The sequence below is a fragment of the Vespula pensylvanica genome, chromosome 10, assembly GCF_014466175.1.
Source record: "Vespula pensylvanica isolate Volc-1 chromosome 10, ASM1446617v1, whole genome shotgun sequence".
NCBI classification, from domain to species: Eukaryota; Metazoa; Arthropoda; class Insecta; order Hymenoptera; family Vespidae; genus Vespula; species Vespula pensylvanica.
Genome location: NC_057694.1, coordinates 3268480 through 3288902, shown reverse-complemented (window position 1 = coordinate 3288902; position 20423 = coordinate 3268480). Strand labels below are relative to the sequence as shown.

The 20423-nt window shown below is 32.4% G+C and overlaps 4 protein-coding genes across 27 annotated transcripts in view; 3 read left to right on the top strand and 1 right to left on the bottom strand.

The window, feature by feature from the left end:
* The window catches only part of LOC122632505 (disintegrin and metalloproteinase domain-containing protein 11), a 54128-nt gene extending 49513 nt beyond the window's left edge, over window positions 1-4615 (top strand). For 15 of the 21 annotated variants that reach the window (XM_043819360.1, XM_043819356.1, XM_043819345.1 and 12 more), the window contains 2 exons: window positions 1362-1565; window positions 3593-4615. In XM_043819360.1, coding sequence (XP_043675295.1) covers window positions 1362-1565; window positions 3593-4229 — 841 coding nt within the window. In that variant the 3' untranslated portion in view covers window positions 4230-4615. Of the gene's footprint in view, window positions 1-1361; window positions 1566-1629; window positions 1738-3592 lie in introns of those variants that run through there. The other 6 variants (XM_043819352.1, XM_043819351.1, XM_043819361.1 and 3 more) reach the window with 6 other exon arrangements.
* A 912-nt stretch (window positions 4616-5527) lies between these two features.
* On the top strand, window positions 5528-9513 carry LOC122632358 (centrosomal protein of 131 kDa-like). Its single transcript, XM_043819067.1, has 10 exons — window positions 5528-5803; window positions 5946-6039; window positions 6161-6271; window positions 6450-6964; window positions 7127-7344; window positions 7418-7577; window positions 7672-7928; window positions 8348-8519; window positions 8622-8785; window positions 8942-9513. The coding sequence occupies exons 1-10, from the start codon at window positions 5528-5530 to the stop codon at window positions 9078-9080; spliced, it is 2106 nt and encodes a 701-aa protein (XP_043675002.1). The 3' UTR covers window positions 9081-9513.
* LOC122632511 (GTP-binding protein 128up) lies at window positions 9392-13781 on the bottom strand. 2 transcript variants are annotated; one of them, XM_043819375.1, is made up of 8 exons: window positions 13639-13781; window positions 12255-12420; window positions 11926-12056; window positions 11583-11822; window positions 10810-10978; window positions 10561-10690; window positions 10361-10483; window positions 9392-10278 (listed from the first exon to the last, which is right to left on the bottom strand). In XM_043819375.1, the coding sequence occupies exons 2-8, from the start codon at window positions 12418-12420 to the stop codon at window positions 10176-10178; spliced, it is 1062 nt and encodes a 353-aa protein (XP_043675310.1). In that variant the 5' UTR covers window positions 13639-13781; the 3' UTR covers window positions 9392-10175. The 2 variants fall into 2 exon arrangements, with proteins under 2 accessions (XP_043675310.1, XP_043675309.1); XM_043819374.1 differs by lacking the exon at window positions 13639-13781 and adding an exon at window positions 12510-12708.
* Window positions 13267-19479, top strand: LOC122632507 (phosphatidylinositol 3-kinase catalytic subunit type 3). Of its 3 annotated transcripts, none has more exons than XM_043819366.1 (10): window positions 13267-13414; window positions 14891-15085; window positions 15157-15586; window positions 15669-15764; window positions 16538-17080; window positions 17182-17657; window positions 17731-17919; window positions 17995-18170; window positions 18257-18331; window positions 18408-19479. In XM_043819366.1, exons 2-10 carry the CDS (start codon window positions 14949-14951, stop codon window positions 18806-18808), a joined length of 2523 nt encoding a protein of 840 aa, XP_043675301.1. In that variant the 5' UTR covers window positions 13267-13414; window positions 14891-14948; the 3' UTR covers window positions 18809-19479. The 3 variants fall into 3 exon arrangements, with proteins under 3 accessions (XP_043675301.1, XP_043675302.1, XP_043675300.1); XM_043819367.1 differs by lacking the exon at window positions 13267-13414 and adding an exon at window positions 13569-13718; XM_043819365.1 differs by lacking the exon at window positions 13267-13414 and adding an exon at window positions 14376-14610.
* The last annotated feature ends 944 nt before the right edge of the window (window positions 19480-20423 follow it).

Below are 20423 nucleotides of genomic sequence, written 5' to 3'. Positions count from 1 at the left end.
GATATAGATATATATATATATACTTCATATATACATATCTATGTATATACACATACACACACATACACACACTATATATATGTATATATATATATATATATATATATATATATATACTTTTGCTTCTTTCGTATCTCTTTTTCTCTACGTGTGATGATTATAACGTTGCTTCTAACTCAGAAACGATCAATCGTGTGGGAATTTCTCTGAAAAGGTAGTTCCTATTTCCTTCTTCATTGGATCGGAATATATATATATATATATATATATATATATATATATATAACAATTTATCGCTCTGCTACCTTTTCCGCGAATATATTCCCTCGATTTTTTCCCCCCTATAATAATATTTAACGTTCGAGAAATTCTAATCGCATCACACCAATTATTTTTCCATCGTCTTTTCTGTTTCTTCCTTCTTATTTATCTTTATAGTCTTTGAATGCTAAATGGAATCGCAGTACTATACAGAATTTTCTCTTCGTATGGGATATTTTGTGTACAGAACAAAGAGACGAGGATGGTTAAAGTTACAGAAGGATTTGAAAGAACTGCAGACCTTTATCGATTATCGAAAATAGAAAGATTTATTTTTGAAAGGTAAAGTTTAACCATCTTCGTTCTCGAACGTAGCCATTTCCGGGTTTCCATGAGACGACATCCGAGATAGATATCGTTAGACGCGTTGTACTTTTGCGAAAGCCTGTTAATCTTCTCAAATATTTTGGTGTCTTTCAAGTTCTTTCAGCTTACTTGGCCAAACTTTAATGTTAGTGACTGCACATGTGTGGGAGTTAGAGACTTCTTCTACTAATTTTACGTCGGAAGTATACTCGCGAAATCGATCGTTAGAACCGTGTTCGTCTTGTGATTCGATCGAGAAAAAAAAGAAGAAAGAAAAAAATCTCTTTACTAAAAATAATCATCGCAGAATGAATGACTTTACGTTCGATTTAGTTTATTTACACGTATAATGACCCACCACACGCTGGCATAATTCACTTACGTCACCGCTTCGTACGTTCTTGCCCGTTTCTTTTCCTTCTTCTATCTTACTATGCTTAATACATTTTTAGGCAACATGAATAACCAGACGTAATCCTGAGAATAAAGATAATCGGCTTTATTTTGTGTCGTGAAAGAAAACGTCAAATATGCAGAGTCTGTTTATACCTTTAAAAAAAAGAAAAGAAAAGAAAAGAAATCTCGCGATTCCCTGCCCTTTCCCCGTCCCAACTCTAAAACAAACAATTCCTCTTCTTTCGTTTGAACGAAACAAACGGTATGTTATTACGGTTAGGTAAGAACGTGGTATAGTTCACACATTATGAAGATTACTTATTGGATTTCCTACGTAGAAGCAGAAGGTGTAGCCGCGGCCGAGACGATGACCCTAGACTCGTCTACGGTAGATATTGTCAGCCATCGTCTCGAAGTCCTTACGGTACTCATCAGCACACTCGTCAACACACTCATCAAATGCACGAGGAGGAGGGTATCTATGAAACTGCCGATCCCGACAGAGGCTCGAATACTAGGGGTGAAACGCCCGATAGTGAAAGGTATCGCAGACACTTACAGTACGAAAAAAAAAAAAAACATACAAAACGGGCTTTCTTTTTTTAGTGAAATATTCGCAGAGTAGTTTAATCGATCATTGGAAACCTCGACGTGTTCAGTTGGAAAGATATCTCTCTCTCTCTCTCTCTCTCTCTCTCTCTTTCTCTCTGTCTTTCTTTCTCTAGATATGTATATATATACACATATACATACATATATATGTATATATATATATATATATGCATATCTACTATGTTCCCTACTCTCTGTAATCCCTTCATCATAATTCCCATCAAAATTCCTATCGTACGATAGTTATCGCGAGTCCTAATTCCAAATATCACGTTTTAACGTGCATTCAGATAAGGATCGGTGCATGGACAAACGATTATTAAGAATAATATATAAATACCCCTTAAAAATCTATCACAAAATTGAATATGTGTCTACAATAAAAGCCATATGAATGATTGTTCTTCCCGGCTACACCACGCGGACACTGCGAACGCATAAATGCAATTAAATATAACGATAAAAGAAAACAAATAACACACTAGCGACAATCGAATTTCAATACCCTATATAAATATCCATTGATAATAAATGAAAATGTTGGTCTTACACGTAGAATTCCTGAAAACATTTTGACGCTGCTCCTTGCGAGCCACCCGATTCGTTGAAAGGTAATATTTCGATATCCAAGATCGCGAAATGAATAATGATCGAAGCAGCAAGGATCATATATCCAAAAATCGAAGTATAAATAGACTCGGCATAGTCCTTGCCCGGTGGAAAAAAAAAAAAGAAAACTTTACAACAGATACTACGAGTTTATGCATTCTCCAAACTATGTAGCTTTGAATGTACAAACGGGGGTAATTCGTTCGTCGAAAATTAATTAGCAGCTTTCCGACAACAACTTTCCGTTAATTTTTCATACGAAGCGAGAGAGAATTGAAGCAGGAACTAAAGTGTCAGACTAACACACCAACTTTCGCATGCTATATACTCTATATATTTCAGTTGCTTCTGTGATCCGCTGTGAATGTGTAGAGAATAATATGAACTAAATTAACATTTGCGCAGCTATTTTATCGACGCGTTGGCATGGCTATTAAAAGTGGGCACTATAAATGATTCGTATATATTAAAAATATGTTAGATAGATCGAACTGTTCCGAACAAAAAAAAAATTATGGCTCGTGGTAAAAAGAAAAAAAAAAAGAAAACAAAGAAAAAAAAAGAAATAAAAATTAATGAATAAATAATTGAGTGAAAGTATAAAAAAAAAACGCATATCTCTACGTGGTATTTAATATTTGACATTTATCGTAGCCGCAATTCTTTCTAATCTCTCTGTTTCTCTCTCTTTCTCTCTCTCTCTCTCTCTCTCTTTCTTTATATATATATATATATTTATACATACATATATATGTATGTATGTATATATACACACATATATATTTAAAAAATGTAGGACGTTGATTATGGCTCGCACTCATCCTTATCTGAACATTTTCCTTCATTGCCAATAAAAAATCTATGTGTACGTGGTAATAAAAAAGTAGTCGCAAAGCTTTCGGCATCAAATGGCTATCGATGCTTTCAATGTTCGCTGCTGCACCGCGTGATAACTACGACATTGTTTTCTTTTTTTTTTTTTTTTCGTTCGAAATAATAATTTGCCCTTGTTCTCTTACGATTAGAATAAAAAGAAATTGATAAAAGATCGTCCTCGAATCCTCGGAGGAGAGATGAAACTTGAAATACCGTATGCACTGAACAATTGCTTGTCTTTTTCTAACGATAATCAGCATGAACCGGTGTACGCTTTTGTACGAAGATTAGACGCACAATAACGATCGATCACGTACAGTAAATCTTTCAAAGCCTACCGTCCAAGTTCCGAGAGGATCTTAAGCTGTCGCGTGTCGCCGAATGAAGACCGTTGAAAAACACGGCATTCGCATGCAGCATTAGTGGTCGAGGAATAGATCCAATGGGCTCGTGTAATCTTGTTATTTTCTAGTGATACGTTTATTCAAGCTCAACAACAATTAGCCCGGACGAGTGAGGAGGGGGTACAGCACCGACCACCACAACAACCACCACCACCTCCCGCGCCAGCCACGGCAGCCAAGCAGTTGCAGTTGCAGCAGCAGCAACAACAACAGCAACAACAACAACAACAACAACAACAACAACAACAACAACAACAACAACAGTTACAACCACAGCAGCAACAGCAGCAGGTACAATCGCAGCAGCAGCTGCAGCCGCAACCGCAGCCGCAGCCTCAGCAACAGCTGCAGCAGCAGCAGCAGCAACAGCAACAGCATCAACTGCCCGTGGAACAACTGCCAGTTAAGCAGCGCGGCTATTATCCATCCCCACCCTTCAACGACAGCAGCAGCAGCAGCAGCAGCGTCCTCGCGAACGACGAGACGACGAGAAACGCTCAATCCCAAGCGAAAAAGCTCCCTGACGTTCGTGGAATCGATGTTAATCACTTGCCTAATATTAACAAATGCCCACTAGACGATAACTTTAGTCTAGATTGTAACATAAATAATGGTTCCCCTAAAGAATTAAATACCAACAACACTAGTGATAACGAAAATACTGCCCTACTGCCCCCTTCGCATTTTCCTGAGTACAAGCATTGATAATTATTAATCGATGACAGATAGTGTCCAAAACATAGTGGTGTGATTTAATCTTGAACTCGCATTTTATACTGAATAGTGTAAATAACGATAAACTATGAATTAACGAACAAGAACAAAGAAACAAGCAAAAAAGACGAGAGAGAGAGGGAGAGAGAGATAGAGGGGGGGAGAGAAAGAGAGAGAGAGAGGGAGAGAGAGAAACGAGAAACGAGAGAAAAGAGAAAGGGAAAGAGAACGACACGAGCGATCGAGAGCCAAGGGTCTTAAGAGCGGCACGACGGGCGAAGAATACGACCGATATTAAAATTATAATAAATTAACATTAATCTATATGAAATGTTTATTAATAAACATTAGTAAAACGATTTACTCAAAAAGACGAAGTGTTGTGTCAGTTTTCACTCATTTCATGCGTACACACCGTAGAGAAAATTAGTTTGGATAGTTATTAAACATTTATAATTTGACGATATTATCATTTTTCTATGACATCTCTAATATTAACGATATAAGTCAATGAGATCCATTCGATAACGTTATTATTGTCGTCGGGAAATAAGGGATGCGTCATGCCATTAACACCACACCTAGTCAAATAACATACCTACAACAATACATACATTGCCGTTCTGCGTATGCAGTATATACCATCGAGTACGTAATGTTTTTATAGCCGTTGCCTTGGTATTACCCCAACGACCGTGAAAGTGGTAGTAAATAAGAGTAAAAAGGACACTTTTCGACGTCGTATAAAAACGATCAAACACGTGCGTAGTTTAGTAGATAGAGGACTGCTAGGCAGACATTAATCGAGGTAAGGTCACTTTGAGGACTCTATTTACGAGGAAAACAAAACAAAGGAGAGAGAGAGAGACAGAGAGAGAGAGAGAGAGAGAGAGAAATAGAGAGAAAGAGAGCAAGAGAGACAGACCGAATTAACAAAAGGACGAAAAAAATCAAGGATAAAAATAAGGATGAGGTAACGTAAAGAATTACGATCTTGTGAAAGTGTACGAACGCGCGTGATTGTAATATGTACGAGTAAGAAAGATAAGAAAACCAAAAAAAAATAAAAATAATAATAATAATAATAATAATAATAATAGATAATAATAAAAATAATAATAATAATAATAAATAATAATAATAATATTAATAATAACAATAATACTAATAATAAAGAAAACGTGTAATGTTATACTTTCTCAAGTGCGGTGATAAACATAAATCATCCGAAGCTGAGCGGCAAACCACCGATAAAGAAGTATCCTCCGGGTAGAACGAATCCGAAGGAAATGGCCGGTGTTATCTTTGAGGAACGGATGATCGACGATTCGTATCATCCTATCGAGACGAACGATTTCGTCGACAACGCGGATACCATGTCGGAGACGGACAAATGTGTGAACGACGTTAAAATGAAAATGCGAAGTCTGGAGATTAGCGACTGTAATCAGAATCTAATAGAACCGAGTAACAGCTCGTTCGAGCAATTATGCAAGATGATAAACGACCTGGAGGGAAACATTATCGAGGACGTTCCTGGATCGAGGCGCTTCGACGCAGCTTCGGTCACCGACAATCGCGGTGAAGTACCATCCTTAAATATGAGATATAGTAATCAAGTGTGTCCAGTTTTTCGATAGTGAATATTTGATCGATATTAGATATCATTTAGGAGAAGTTAAATCGTCTGTAATAACGTATTTGCAGCTCGAGCCGGAGAAAGATCATTGCAAAGATAAATGTGGATCAATCGGAGCGACTTACGACGATATAATGTCGTTTTTGGCGACGCTCGAAGACGGTATTATACGAGAATTAAGGAAAGAAATAAAAAAATAAAAATAAAAATTACTTTTTTTACCGACGACTTTTCACCGGGAGTATTAGTTTTTAAAGATCAAAAAAACTTAAAAAATTTAAAGATGTGATCTATATCGGTAAAAATTTTGTATTTCCTTATATGCTTCTATCACGAAACGTAGCGGCGTCAAGTCAAAATTCTAAGTGCGACGAGATTGTACGTTTCAATGTTTGTACCTTCGTTGTATATACTTTATAGTTATCATTTTTCAACAAACTCGAATCGCGTTCGTAGATTACCCGAACGAGATGCACGCAAATCGATCGGAGCCAGACACGAGTGCGATCATTCAGGATATATTTATAAAGGACAAGCTTTCTTCTTATTTAGATCGTAATAAGTAAGATAAGATTTCATACGAATAATCCCTTATCATTTCTTTCGAGTCGTGTCAGTAAACTCTCTACATTGGTGTATACGTAGGTGCGATCTTTCGAAAAATTATTTCTCGAACGCGTTCAAAGACGACTTAAGTACGGCGCAGCTACAATTGGAGGAGAAGGAGGCAACAATCAAGTTGTTGAAGAACGAATTAAAAAATGAAAGGGAAGCAGCCTGCGAGAAATTAAACGTAGAAAAAAAGAAGCACGCCTCGAAGCTCGAGATGCAAGAAAAGAAATATCAAACGATCGTGAAGAGACATCAAAAGTTCATGGAGAAGCTCATCTCGGAGAAGACAGATTTAACCGACAAATGTAATTCGTTGGCACGAAGTATCAAGGAAATCGAATCGAAGGCGGAAAGGGATATGAAAGTTTGTACGGAGAGGCATCTCGTCGATTTGCAAAGAGCAAAGGAACATTTCGCAGCCTCCGAAAAGATAAGACGAGAGCGATGGTTGGAGGCGAGAACGTCGAAGATAAAGGTTCGTCGATGATCGCGAAACCGATTGATTATTATTTTCTTTCTAAGTATTTATTATCCTACGGTGGCCCGAGCAAGTTTATCGAATTTAAATTGTCGTACGTTGTTAACGATATCTACGTAGATGTGTAAATGTATATAACGATGGATGACGTTCCCGCAGGAAATGACGGTGAAGGGATTAGAACCCGAATTGCGAAGCATGGTCGAACAACATCAGCTGGAGATTCAGGAGATACGAAGCACTCACATAAAGGAACTTCAAGATTCAGAGCTACGCGTAATACGTCGCTCGAACCAGCAGCTAGAACAATTACGTTTAGAACTTACAGCTAGTCACGAAAAAGTATTAGCGAGCGAAAAGAATATCCTATGGACCAGGTAGCTAACTAAACACGTCGTACTAGTCAATTAATAAATAAATTCGTAATATGACGGGCGTGAATGTGGTCAGGTATAAGGAGAAGTTAGAGGAACAGGAGGCACAGTTTCGTACGGAAAGAATGAAATTCGCGGAGAATTTAGAACGCGAAAGGAACAGGTTCGACGAGGAACTAGCTAAACGCGACATGGAGAAAGATACGATTATACGACAAACGTACACCCGGTTACAGGTTAATGTTTTTTGAGATATAAAAAGCATTATAATATGTTGTAATTTATTATATACAATACGCGATACTACATTAAGCGATCACGTAATTATAGAGAGAATTAGAGGATGAGAAGCTAAAACACCAAGCTGAAAAGCAGACTCTTCGGGAGAGCCTGCGAAAAGAATGGACGGATTGGTTAGAGAATTACAAGAAGCAACAAATAATAAAACTAGAAAAATCGGAAAACAAAATAAGAGAGGAGAGCCAGATAGAACGTGATAGACAAATCGAGCTCGCTATCGGTCGTCTTGAGAAGGAAGCTCGAGATATGAAAACGGTAGTTCAGCAAAGCTATGAAAGTAAATTAAGGTACACGAAGGTAACTTTAAAGAGAATATACATCGTATAGCATACATATACAATGATTATGACTGAGTCGATATTGAATACGTTAACATAGGATATCCAATTCCATATGTATATTCACATTTGTCTTACGGATACCGATCGATGACCGGAAAATGTAAATCCAAGCACGCGGATATTTCTGAACGTGACCAAATGGTAATATCGTAGCGTCGCCATCGGTATCGGTATGCAAAATGCGAATACATGTTCGGTTCTAATAAAAATAAAAAGGATACAGTAAAAGTATGTATCTATAACCTTCCCCGAGTGAAATAATTAATAATGATAATAATACAATAAAATTGTACGATCGACTAATAAACATCCGTATTGTATTCCATCGTGAACGTGGAAAGGCGATATATTCTAATCTGTTTAAGGTCTGTGAAAGAGAAATACGAGATGGAATTGCATATTGCAACTGATAATGAGAAGATCCAAAAACAAGCATTACTATCGATGGAAAATAAACTTGCACAAACAGAAAATAGATTAAAAACGACGGAAAATAAACTCGACGAATGCGTAAATAATTTGAGCAATAAAAATGTGGTAAATTTCTAGGCACATCATCTTTTCAACTATTATAACGACTTTTGCAAAAATGCGTTATAACGATAAAACGGGATATATAAAAAGGAGTATTATTTTTAGTTGATAGAAACTTTAACAGCCGAAAGGGACAATGCGAAAGGAATCGCTCGACGAGAAATTGAAGCAGAAAAAAGAGTTTTAGAGGACAAAATTGCTTCGTTGTATCAAGAATTAACGCAAAACAATGCCAACAAAGAAATGTTAATGTCACAATTGTACAGCAGGTATATTAAAGTTAGTCGCAAGAATGAACATAAAGAAATCGATATGTCATAAATTGTTCAAGCAATAACGATACACCTCGTACATACTCGTATATATTTCTTTTGGTTTTACTGATTCCAAACTACGATTGTTTATAATGAAAAATGTTTTTCCAGGGTTAAATTGATAATAACTCAAAAAGTTTTAACTATAAAAAATCTTTCTAAGGAACTCGAAGGAGTCAACGCTAAATGTGGACATTTAGAAAAATTATTGGATCAACAACGAAAAGAATACATTTTAAAATCTTTATAAATATGAGGCGTACACTCTGTCTCTGCGATTTCCGAGTATAAGCACTGAACACGACAGGCATCGTTAATTCACAAATTCACACACCATTAATTCTCATAGGCGATGCATGAGAACCTTATAATAACCTTTATCTAAGATGCAAGTAAACACGAACATGTCAGTGGATTGAATTTGTTATGAAAAGATTTTCCAGCGCCGTTGAATGTAGAATTTATTATCACGTGCACAGGGCTATGTCTACATTAAAGAAAAATAGAAAAGAAAAGAAAAGCAAAAAAAGAAAAAAAAAAGAAATTATACACATTCGTACATACATTTCAGTATAAGATCTTTATCATTGCTGTATAACATTTACAAGCATGAAATGTCACTGTTTATTTCACCACAATTTTATAAATGTAAGATAAAAATATAATTTAAAACTGATTTTAAATGCAGTCTTTATATTAACTCACGATAATTATTGATGTAATGCAATGATCTTACCATATCAATGAGAGTAATATTTCGTACTATAATTTAGATTTTGCAGACTTTGCAGTATCACTATGAGTATCAGTATTTATTATTACTTGAAAAAAAATAATTATGTTACGTTAGAAAATGGTAGTTATTTTCCTATATCTCATGCATATAAGGATTACTTTTTTTCATTCTAACAAATTTGAAAATACCATTATAAATTTTTTAGTAGTATTGTCCCAATACTACGATTTTCATTAATCTCGCTTCTTTTTTTTTTATTTTATTTTATTTTATTATTATTTTTTTTTCTTTTTTTTTTTTATCCCATTTGATATTACCACATCAACTTATACATCTATCATTACGAAAGATATATGTATCTATATGTACATATTCCTGTTTATTCTTTTAATTTGAAAGATATTATAATCTACTACCACGTCCTAATCTTATGACTTTATTTGCTTTATTCGTAAAGTGAAATCAAGTTTAAAAAGAGTATTATACTGCTAAGCTATTAAGTATAATACGCGAATTGCTTGTCCTTTTTTTGTTTTCAATCGATATTATTTCTCAATATTTACTCACACACACATATATATATATATATATATATACCACAAAATAAAATCACACTTTTTTTACTATTTGTACAACATCCTCGTCGCACAAGACATGATCCTTTCCCACTTTTTGTGGTTGATGTTTTACCGATGACCCCCATACTAACGCGCTAAGATATCAATAATAATTAATTTTTATTAATGCTCTAAAACCAGTGGATATATACGTAGATATATTTAACAGGTACTTACTATTTGAATTCCTTTGCTATTGATCTATGAAGTTTATTGCAAAAATCTTCTACTGTTCTTCTTTCTGTGTTTAATACTACAGGAGAATTGTAATCTGGTAGTTGACCTTTAGGTTTGGTATAACTGTTGAACAAAATGATATATAGTTTTTAAGAAATGATTAAAAATATTCTTTAATTATTTGATTATTTCAGACTTACATTCTAACGAGTTGTAAATAATCCCACATCTTCTCCAACAAATCATCAAAATTCCATTTGTGATGAGCAGAGATAGGTACACAATGTGGTATTTTATATATAACATCCAATTCTTCTATACTTATTTGATCTAAAAATAAAAAAAAAAAATAAAAAAAGAGAGAGAAGAGAAGAAAATAAAAGCAATTTCTTACAGCATCCTCACCCAAATATATTCATTTATAAAAATATAATATGTTCCATAATTACCGATTTTATTCAACAAATAAATACATGGTATGTAAACTCGGTTTCCTTCAATGACATCAATCAAATCGTCCGATGTAGCATTATATCGTAGATTTACATCTCCATTGTAAATTCTGTACTCTGCCAGTATGGCCTTGACTGACTCTAAATCAAGTTCTGATTGTGCACACTGGCAAACAATGCAACTGCCTTAGTCTTTCTGTCAAATGCCTGTCTGGTAATTATGTTAAATTTATTGTGATAATGTTAAAAGGTTACACTTGGCTCATTCCACTACAGTGATCGCATAAATAATCTCAAGATAACATAACTAAAGCTTAGGTTATACATCGCGTTATTTCAATAATTAACGAGTATATTAAATTTGGAATTTTTAGTATATATCATAATAAAATCAATAAAAGATCTGTAAAGAAAAAGCCACTGCCCCTATCACTTAATGTTAACAATCGCTACAGATAAATATATAAAGTAAGTTAAACAATGTTTTTAAGAGTGACTTTATATTCCCAAGGATTATACCAAGTTAATTGTTAATTGTTAAATATAAAAATAGAAATGATTGTCTATATATCCTTAACATCAGTTATGTTTTTCAATGATTTTTTACTTCCAAAAAATTTCTTTCTGCTATAAAATATATAATAAGAAAAACTAATAAGAATAAGTAAGTATATATATTGATCATATTATGTGAACTTACTTGTGTGTACCTTTCATTATTTTGTTATATAGCATTTACCATATATGTAAAAACATAAATTTTATTTTACCGTGGTTTGCAAGTTGACACCACCTTTTTCTTTTTTCCTAAAAGTAATATTAGGTGGTTGCTTGTTAAGTCGTAATCCGAAACCTTCCAATTCGTGTTCTATCAGGCGCTTATGTCCCAATGGTTTAAGCACATCCAAAACAATAAAAATTAAACTACAAGTTCTAGCTACAGCTATTACTTGTCTTCCACGACCTTTTCCATCTTTAGCACCTTCGATAATACCTGGTAAATCCAATAACTGAAAGGAATACATTATTATAATATTTACATTTATACTTTATAGATTAAATATTTCAATTATTTGTATAGTATACTTTGAATATTATGTTTATAAATGTTACCTGTATTTTTGCCCCTTTGTATTTTATACAACCAGGAACAGTAGTCAGAGTTGTAAACTCATATGCTGCAACTTCAGAGTATACACCAGCAAGTGTACTTAATAACGTAGATTTACCAACAGAAGGGAAACCTACGTAATTAACATTTTATGTTAAAATTGATAAATTTTATTAAAACTATATGCTATATATACCTCAAGTTAAATTTGTTCGTTAATGATATAAGTTCTTATAAACCTTTCTATTACAAGATTTATCGATAATTGAAATAATATGATTACATGAACGAATATTTAAGATAATACTTATAAAATTATTAAAAAACACACCGACAAAGCCTATCCGAGCATCTCCAGTTTTAGCAACTTCAAATCCTTGTTCTCCACCACCACCACCTCCTTTTGGAGTTATAAGTTCGCGTCTCAATTTTGCTAATTTTGCTTTCAACAAGCCTAAATGACCAGATGTTGCTTTGTTCTTTTGTGTACGTGCCATCTAAATTAACATTTATATATTTCTTTACCTATTCCATTACGCGTATAATATATATTTCGATGAGATATCGAATCAAAAGAATTGCATACCTCTGCTTCGATCGAAGCAATTTTCTCCAAAATTGTACTCATTTTGACTTATAATATCATTAAATTTATAACTTCACAAAAAATATTACAAAATTGTACTTTGTGCAGAATTTTATATAGAACTATTATGAATAATTAGAGATAACGACACGTGCATATGCATATGCTATAACCGCGCTTTACAAAATTAGATCATGAAAAACTTGAAAATAGACAACTAACTTCGTCGCGATTATTTGTCTTCAGATGGCGTTTCGAACGATTAATTCGGAATTGTCTTAAAGTTGCTCATCATATTTTTATAATGATCAACGCCAAAAATGAATACAGACGAAATTCTTGAACGATTTTGAAAAATAAGATCTCATTTTAAAGACGAAAATTTAAACGAGGACATCGCTTTTTCGAACTTTCAAAAAGCTTTATTTTCTATGAAAAAAAATCGTGCCAACAAATGGCGTTATTTCAAGAATAGTTTACGCATACAAATGAAACTTTTTCAAAAATTCGAAAAAACTATATCCTCGCTCGTTCTTTCATCTTTAAAAAAAAAAAAAAAAAAAAAAAAAAGAAACCTTGTCCATCAAAATCCTGCAAAAATTACACGTAGAATCGTTGTTGACGTAAATGCTGCTTTCGACATTCTTTTTACGAAAAATGTTTTTTATAGAAGCATGCCTTAAACTTCGCAACAAAAGAAAAAAAAACTCTTATCCCCACCACTAGTTTTCATTTAAACGTAGTGACGTGTATTTGTTTCAATACAATTAAATTTTGATCTCTCTGGGTCGTGGATAACATTTAATATCAACAACAACAAACCTTCCATTAGCTTTGAAATTTATCGATCCAGTCTTCCTTCGTATTCCGTCGGATAAACATCGAAGATCTCTCTTTCCGAACGTGTAAGATTAAAATATCAATACTTTCGACAATCTTATAATTATTTAAACAAAATATAATGTACATGGTATATTAGAAAACTAATATTTAAACAATTATACATTCGTTTAAACATTACACGGCTTGAAACGCATATTAAATATAAAATAATTTACTTTAAGTTTTCAATACGATTAGATTTCGATGTCCAGGTCGTAGACTATATTTAATATAAACAGAAACAAACCTATTGACTTTGATATTTATCGATCCAGTCTTCTTTCGCATTCCGTCGAGTAAACGTCGAAGATCTCTATTTCCGAACGTGTAAGATTAAACAATTTGTACTTAATTAGAAATAAACAATATAAAATTTGTACAATTAAGAAACATTTTTCAATTTGTCTATCTTCAGAAAAGTATAATCTGCCATATCATTGTTTTTAATACAAAATTTTTATTACGCACTAATTTGATTGTTAGATTACGTGTGAGAGGGGCATAACCTAAACAAATTTATAAAGCGATACAACAGGCACGAGTGAGAAGTTTCTCTACTACGTTTTAGTTTATATATTACTATATGCGACTGAAGTTGCATATACTGCGATAAAAGATTGTGAACAGCCTCAAATTTCTAAATCATATTTTATCAAATCTGTTCAGAAGAATATATGTATTTAAAAACTATAATAACGAGATGTAAATAATATTTAACTTTCGAGTAAATTTCAACAATTATTTTTTCTAATCAATTTAAATGAACGTAAAATATCGTAGGACTATTTTTATATCGATAATTATAATTATTGGTATATTATGTTTTTTTTTACAACCGACTCGATTTATAATTAACTTTAGTGAATTAACCTTATATAAAAAGAAAATGTAAAAGAGTAAAATATTTCATATTTATAATTTTACCGACAGAGAACGTAACTAGTGAGATTGCAGCGCACCTAGCAGATAATGGCAGAATTAAACTTTGATATGCTACATGTATAAGTTGTCCGTAGTGTTTTATAGGGTATTACTCGTATACAGAGTGTGTACTTAGTGTGTAACAAAGGCTTGCAGATGTCAGAGAGATGTGTAGTAAAGAGTTTTATTAAATTTTTAAATTCTTAATATATTATAATTATTTTATGATGGAGGATATTAGTGATAAGTTTTTTTACGTGTACAGTTCTTCTTTAGATACCAAGATCCAAATTAAAATGTAAGAATTAATTTTAAATAGATGAAAGATAGAAGTGTCAGTATCAGCTGGTATTAAATAACCAATAACAACTAGTAACGATATTCTTTCGGAATGAATGCGAGATAATGACGTTAATGTTAATAGCTTAATCCGATTTTATCTCTTAATATACATGATATCAATATCTAATCTAAGATTTATATACATAGAACAAGTGTCACTTCTGAAAACATTTAAGTTTTTCAACTGATTAAAATACAAATAGATATTACTAATGTAATGTATAATTGTTTCATAGAGGTACTTTGGAAGGTAAAAGACAACGACCCGAGTATGATAAATTACTTCTTGATCCAATGTTAAAATATTCTGGTTTATATGGTGCCAGTGGTGGCAGAGGAGATCTAGCAGCGTCGCTACAAGTATGGGCTGGTGGTAGACCATTAGCTTTACCTGTTCATACGGCCTACAAACACTTCACATCACGTTGGAAGTAATTAATGCATTGAAATTTGTATTTATTATATATTTCTTGTCATGTTAAATATTTATTAATGTTTGTAGCTGGAATCAATGGGTTACTTTACCCATCTCTTTTTCTGATTTACCGCGTGATGCTTATTTATGTATAAGTTTATATGATTGTGCTGGACCTGGTAGGCAAATACCAGTTGGTGGTACAACAATATCTTTATTTGGAAAACATGGTGTATTTCGTCAAGGAATGCTTGATCTTAGAGTATGGCCTGGTGTAGAAGCTGATGGAAATATTTCTACGAGTACTCCAGGAAAAGCCAGAGATCACGGAAAAGAACAAATGCAGCGTCTTGCTAAACTTGCTAAGAAACATAGGAATGGTCAAATGAACAAGATCGATTGGTTAGATAGATTAACATTTAGAGAGATAGAATTAATAAATGAACGAGAAAAAAGAGCATCTGAATATCTGTACTTAATGGTAGAATTTCCTGAAGTCAGAATGGATGGTATACCGGTATGAAAATTGTTCATAATTTAAAATATAAACTTCCTCGCAAATATCGCATAATGTTTAAAAAACTTTTATATCATTTCAGTATTCTATTGTGTATTATGAAAAAGATGGTGATGAAGTAGTTCAGCACAGATCACAACCAGACGTTGTAACTCTTCCAGATTATGAAATCTTACAAGTAAGAAAATTTTAATATAATAGATTAGGTTTTCCATCTTAGATGAAACAAAAACAATCCTTGTATTGATCTAAGGCCTTCTTTAGAGCATTACTTTTGTAAAGTCAAAGAATATAAGCACATTTTATGTTTCAGAAAAGCGAAAGTTCGCTTTTTCTATTTTACCTGTGCAATTCACGATCAATTGAAACAAAAATTCATGAAATTACTAAAGAGGTACTAAAAAGAGCTGTCTTGACATGATTTATTTAGATTTTCTTGTGAGTTGGCCATAATAATTACGAAGAAGGCTTGTAAGATGAAGTCTAAAACTTTTATTAGTCAATGCATATTGACCATTATCTAATCTGAAGCCATACTTATTGAGAAAGTAAGTAAGATGGTAAAAGGCTGACAAATATAAATATTTTATTCTTTGAAGTAGAAAAAGTTAATTAATAAACGTTTATGAAAATTTTTCCAAAAAATATTTGAATTATATATTTCTTTTTATTACACGAGTCATAGAGGTGAATCTCAGGTAAAATAAACTTGCAGCTATTAGCTTTTTGTTATTGTTCTTGTTATCATCATAATATTATTGGCATATAAAAACTGTATACTCTGTTCTGAAATATTTAAATAACAAAAAAAATTCTGTAATATAAGCAGTGCTAATTTATACACTTGAAATAAATGTGTACTGCTATATTTCCTAAGTTATCATTCAAGATCATATAGAATCTAGATATTTTTCCAGTGTTTTAATGAGTGCTTTTTTCTAATTATTTCAGGAAAACCTTGTTGAAGCTAAACATCATAAACTAGCCCGTAGCTTACGTAGTGGTGGTAATACAAGAGAATTAAAACCAACATCTAGTGTTCGAGATGCATTAAATACTATACTGGGCTATCCACCAACAACAACATTATCTACAGAAGAACAGGACCTTATTTGGAAGTATAGATTTTATTTATCAAATCAAAAGAAAGCTTTGACGAAATTTGTCAAGTGTGTTAATTGGAAAGTATCTGGAGAGGAACGTCAAGCATTAGAAATGTTAGCACTATGGGCACCACCAGATCCTGAGGATGCTTTGGAATTACTTGGACCAGCATTCACCCATCCAGCTGTAAGAAGATATGCCATAAGTCGTCTAAGTCAAGCTCCCGACGACGATTTAATGTTGTATCTCTTACAACTAGTACAAGCTTTGAAATATGAAGATTTTGAAAGTATTAAGTTCGCATTTCAAACATTAATGAATGAGAAAGAAAATGAGAGATTCGAAAAGGATATAAAAACCGGAGATTCAACATCAACTCCTATTACGACTGTAAATATCGTATATATTTATATTTAAATTGAAAAATTGTACTCTTCGTCTCGTTGCATTTATTATTTCATCTTCTTCTAATGTTATATCTGTCTTTGTAGTCGATTGAATCAGATGCTGGTCTATCTACAACAAGTCGAGATACTGTTATGGACTTAACATCTTTTTTAATTACTCGTGCGTGTCAAAATTCTACACTGGCTAATTATTTCTACTGGTATCTATCGATTGAGTGCGAAGATCAGAGTGATCCAGTTATAACAGCCAAGCAAGATACTCGCGTGAGAGAGATGTATATTGCAGTAATGAAGATGTTTTCCACTATGTTAGCTCATGGAAATACCGTCTGGCAAAAGAGAAGAGCTTTCCTTTTACGACAAAAAATGTTCATTGATCAATTGGTATCTCTTGTAAAAGCAGTAGCAAGAGAGAGTGGCAATCGTAAGAAGAAGGCTGATAGATTACGGGCGTTATTAGCCGATCCGGATCCTGCATTTAAACTCAATTTTTCTAATTTCGAGCAAATACCTTTTCCCTTGGATCCTGAAATCTGTATTAAAGGGATTATTCCTGAAAAGTATATAGAGATATATAAATGTACGTTCATATATTCGTATATTTTTTTTAAATATGCTTATATCATGTTACAGGGCAAGTTTATTTAAATCTGCTCTTATGCCATCTAAACTTACGTTCTTAACAACCGAAAACACAGAGTACATTGCCATTTTTAAACATGGTGACGATTTAAGACAAGATCAATTGATTCTACAGACAATAGCCCTTATGGATAAATTATTAAGGAGAGAAAATTTAGACTTAAAATTAACACCATATAGGTGAAGAATTATTATTTATTCGGTAATTGATTATTATTAACTAAAGAGAAAGTAATTGTATTAAATTATTTTCAGAGTACTTGCTACAAGTACAAGACATGGATTTTTGCAATTTATTGAATCCACAACTGTGGCTGAAGTTCTTGCTAGCGAGGGTTCGATTCTAAGTTTTTTTAGGAAACATCATCCTTCTGATACAGGGCCTTATGGTGTTGTGCCTGAAGTGATGGATACATATGTTCGAAGTTGTGGTGGGTAAAAAGCAATTAGAATTTAAAGATTAAATATTACACAATAATAACTTATCAGGTATTTTTAAAATATTGTAAAATTTCAGCTGGTTATTGCATAATTACATATGTATTAGGAGTAGGCGATCGACATTTAGATAACTTACTTTTAACAACATCAGGTATATATACTTTATATATGCCATGTCTAATATTAAATGTAATTCTGTTAACCAATACATTATACGTATGTTATAGGCAAACTTTTCCACATAGATTTCGGCTACATTTTGGGTAGAGATCCAAAACCTTTACCACCACCAATGAAGCTTAGCAAGGAAATGGTTGAGGCCATGGGTGGTGTAGGTTCTGAACACTATCATGAATTCAGAAAACAATGTTATACAGCATTTCTGCATTTACGTAGACATGCTAATTTAATATTAAATTTATTTTCATTAATGGTTGATGCTAGTGTACCAGATATAGCTTTAGAACCAGATAAAGCAGTCAAAAAAGTTCAAGATAAATTACGGCTGGACTTAAGCGACGAAGAAGCTGTCCATTATGTTCAAAACCTCTTAGATTTATCTGTTACAGCTGTAATGGCTGCATTAGTGGAGCAATTACATAAATTTGCTCAATATTGGCGGAAATAAAATAAATAATTTTTAATACGATCGCAAAGACTGTGTTCCTTTATAAAAGCTGCAAAAATTAATCTATTGTACATAAATGACTATATGTCTATAAATAATATAATTTATTGTATTTTGGGATTATTTTAGGTAATAAAGATTTGATAATAATTTTGGATTATATTAATAATCCTAATTGAACATCAATATAACATTAAACAGTACAATTTTTATTTTATACAACAATAAATTCGTTTTATGAGGATGATTTAAAATATTACGGATAAGATAATTATAATAATCATACATATAATCTGTTATGTAAATATTTGTATATTTATTTTATCTCTTAGTTACAATCGTGAATGGTGCACACAGTAGAAATAAGAAGGTATTATTGTTAGTGTTGAAAATATCAAATTGTTATTAATATACATGAACGCAATAGTACTATTTTATTCATTATCACTTTATGCCACTTATATTCAATTATTTTAACAGGTTAATACATATATCCCAACATACGACAGTACCAGAAAGTTTGATAGAAAATGTTAATTATTTTCTTGACCTTTCACAACATTTATTACTATTCGTAGTATGCGAAATTTTATTTAACTCATGAATTCATGATAGCGGAAGAGACGTATGTATCAAAAAAATCAAGACAATAAGAAAACGATAACAATTCAGTCCATTTTTTTTTTTTTTGCAAATATAGGCTAGAAATGCCTAGAATGTCCCAATATATTTGAAAGTTACTTAATATGAGAATTCTTCTTCTCAGATATCAACATAATATGTACATGCGTGACGATAGTTAAAAACGTCACGAAAAATAAAAATATTGATTTATTTTTGATAACACAACACTATAAAGAATATAATATAATTCTTAGTAGGATAATTTAGCAAATCTGTCTTGTTCGAGTAGAATCAAACAAATATTGTTGTTGTTTTTTTTTTTTTTTTTTTTTACAAATCAATTTACTTTTAAAGTACTTTAATGACTGCACAATTAATTGTACAATATGATCCCTACATATAAACTTTCTATATATCTAGTATACATAAATATATTAACCTTTCAATTCTTAATGTTGATATTATACATTATAATAAAATTCCTTCTTTTTGTGCACATTCAACTAATTGCGATAAAAATAATCACATTCAGGATACATACATATAAATTTAGGTACATCTCAAACATGACAGATTTTCTAATGAGCTATTCTTTCTTTTACATCATTTTAACATACAGGTTACACAGCTGTGATAATTGAAATGATAGGCTTTTTTATTTTTCATATCGATTTATAATCTATTTCTTATGAAGTAAACATTAAGCTTAATGTGCACAATCCTTAGTTCGCTCGCTTTTTTTATATTGATGATTGCTCATACTTCGAAAAACTGATATCTGCAGGTATATTATTGAAAATCGAGTAATCAATAATCTGTTCATAAAACGAAATCTTCGATAGCCAGTTCGAACATGCTTTGTATTGAATAGAACAGAAGAAATGCGCAACATTAATATAGGTATATTTCTATGAATATTGTATCATTTATCAACCTGCAGACAAGTTTTTGTTTTGTTGTACAAACGAAGAATTGCCCACTATAAGTTGAC

What these genes read in the sequence shown, in the direction of transcription:
- LOC122632358 (XM_043819067.1), top strand. Translation starts at nt 5,528, where the DNA reads ATGGCCGGTGTTATCTTTGAGGAACGGATGATCGACGATTCGTATCAT. An exon ending in TTTGGCGACGCTCGAAGACG is followed by an intron (nt 6,040 to 6,160) that starts GTATTATACGAG and finishes AAAAATTTAAAG; the next exon opens with ATGTGATCTATATCGGTAAA. An exon ending in ATTTGAGCAATAAAAATGTG is followed by an intron (nt 8,520 to 8,621) that starts GTAAATTTCTAG and finishes TATTATTTTTAG; the next exon opens with TTGATAGAAACTTTAACAGC.
- LOC122632511 (XM_043819374.1), bottom strand. Translation starts at nt 12,551, where the DNA reads ATGAGTACAATTTTGGAGAAAATTGCTTCGATCGAAGCAGAG. An exon ending in ACAAAGGGGCAAAAATACAG is followed by an intron (nt 11,823 to 11,925) that starts GTAACATTTATA and finishes TATTCCTTTCAG; the next exon opens with TTATTGGATTTACCAGGTAT. An exon ending in TATTTACAACTCGTTAGAAT is followed by an intron (nt 10,484 to 10,560) that starts GTAAGTCTGAAA and finishes TTTGTTCAACAG; the next exon opens with TTATACCAAACCTAAAGGTC.
- LOC122632507 (XM_043819365.1), top strand. Translation starts at nt 14,537, where the DNA reads ATGATGGAGGATATTAGTGATAAGTTTTTTTACGTGTACAGTTCTTCT. An exon ending in CAGATTATGAAATCTTACAA is followed by an intron (nt 15,765 to 16,537) that starts GTAAGAAAATTT and finishes TAATTATTTCAG; the next exon opens with GAAAACCTTGTTGAAGCTAA. An exon ending in CATCAACTCCTATTACGACT is followed by an intron (nt 17,081 to 17,181) that starts GTAAATATCGTA and finishes CTGTCTTTGTAG; the next exon opens with TCGATTGAATCAGATGCTGG.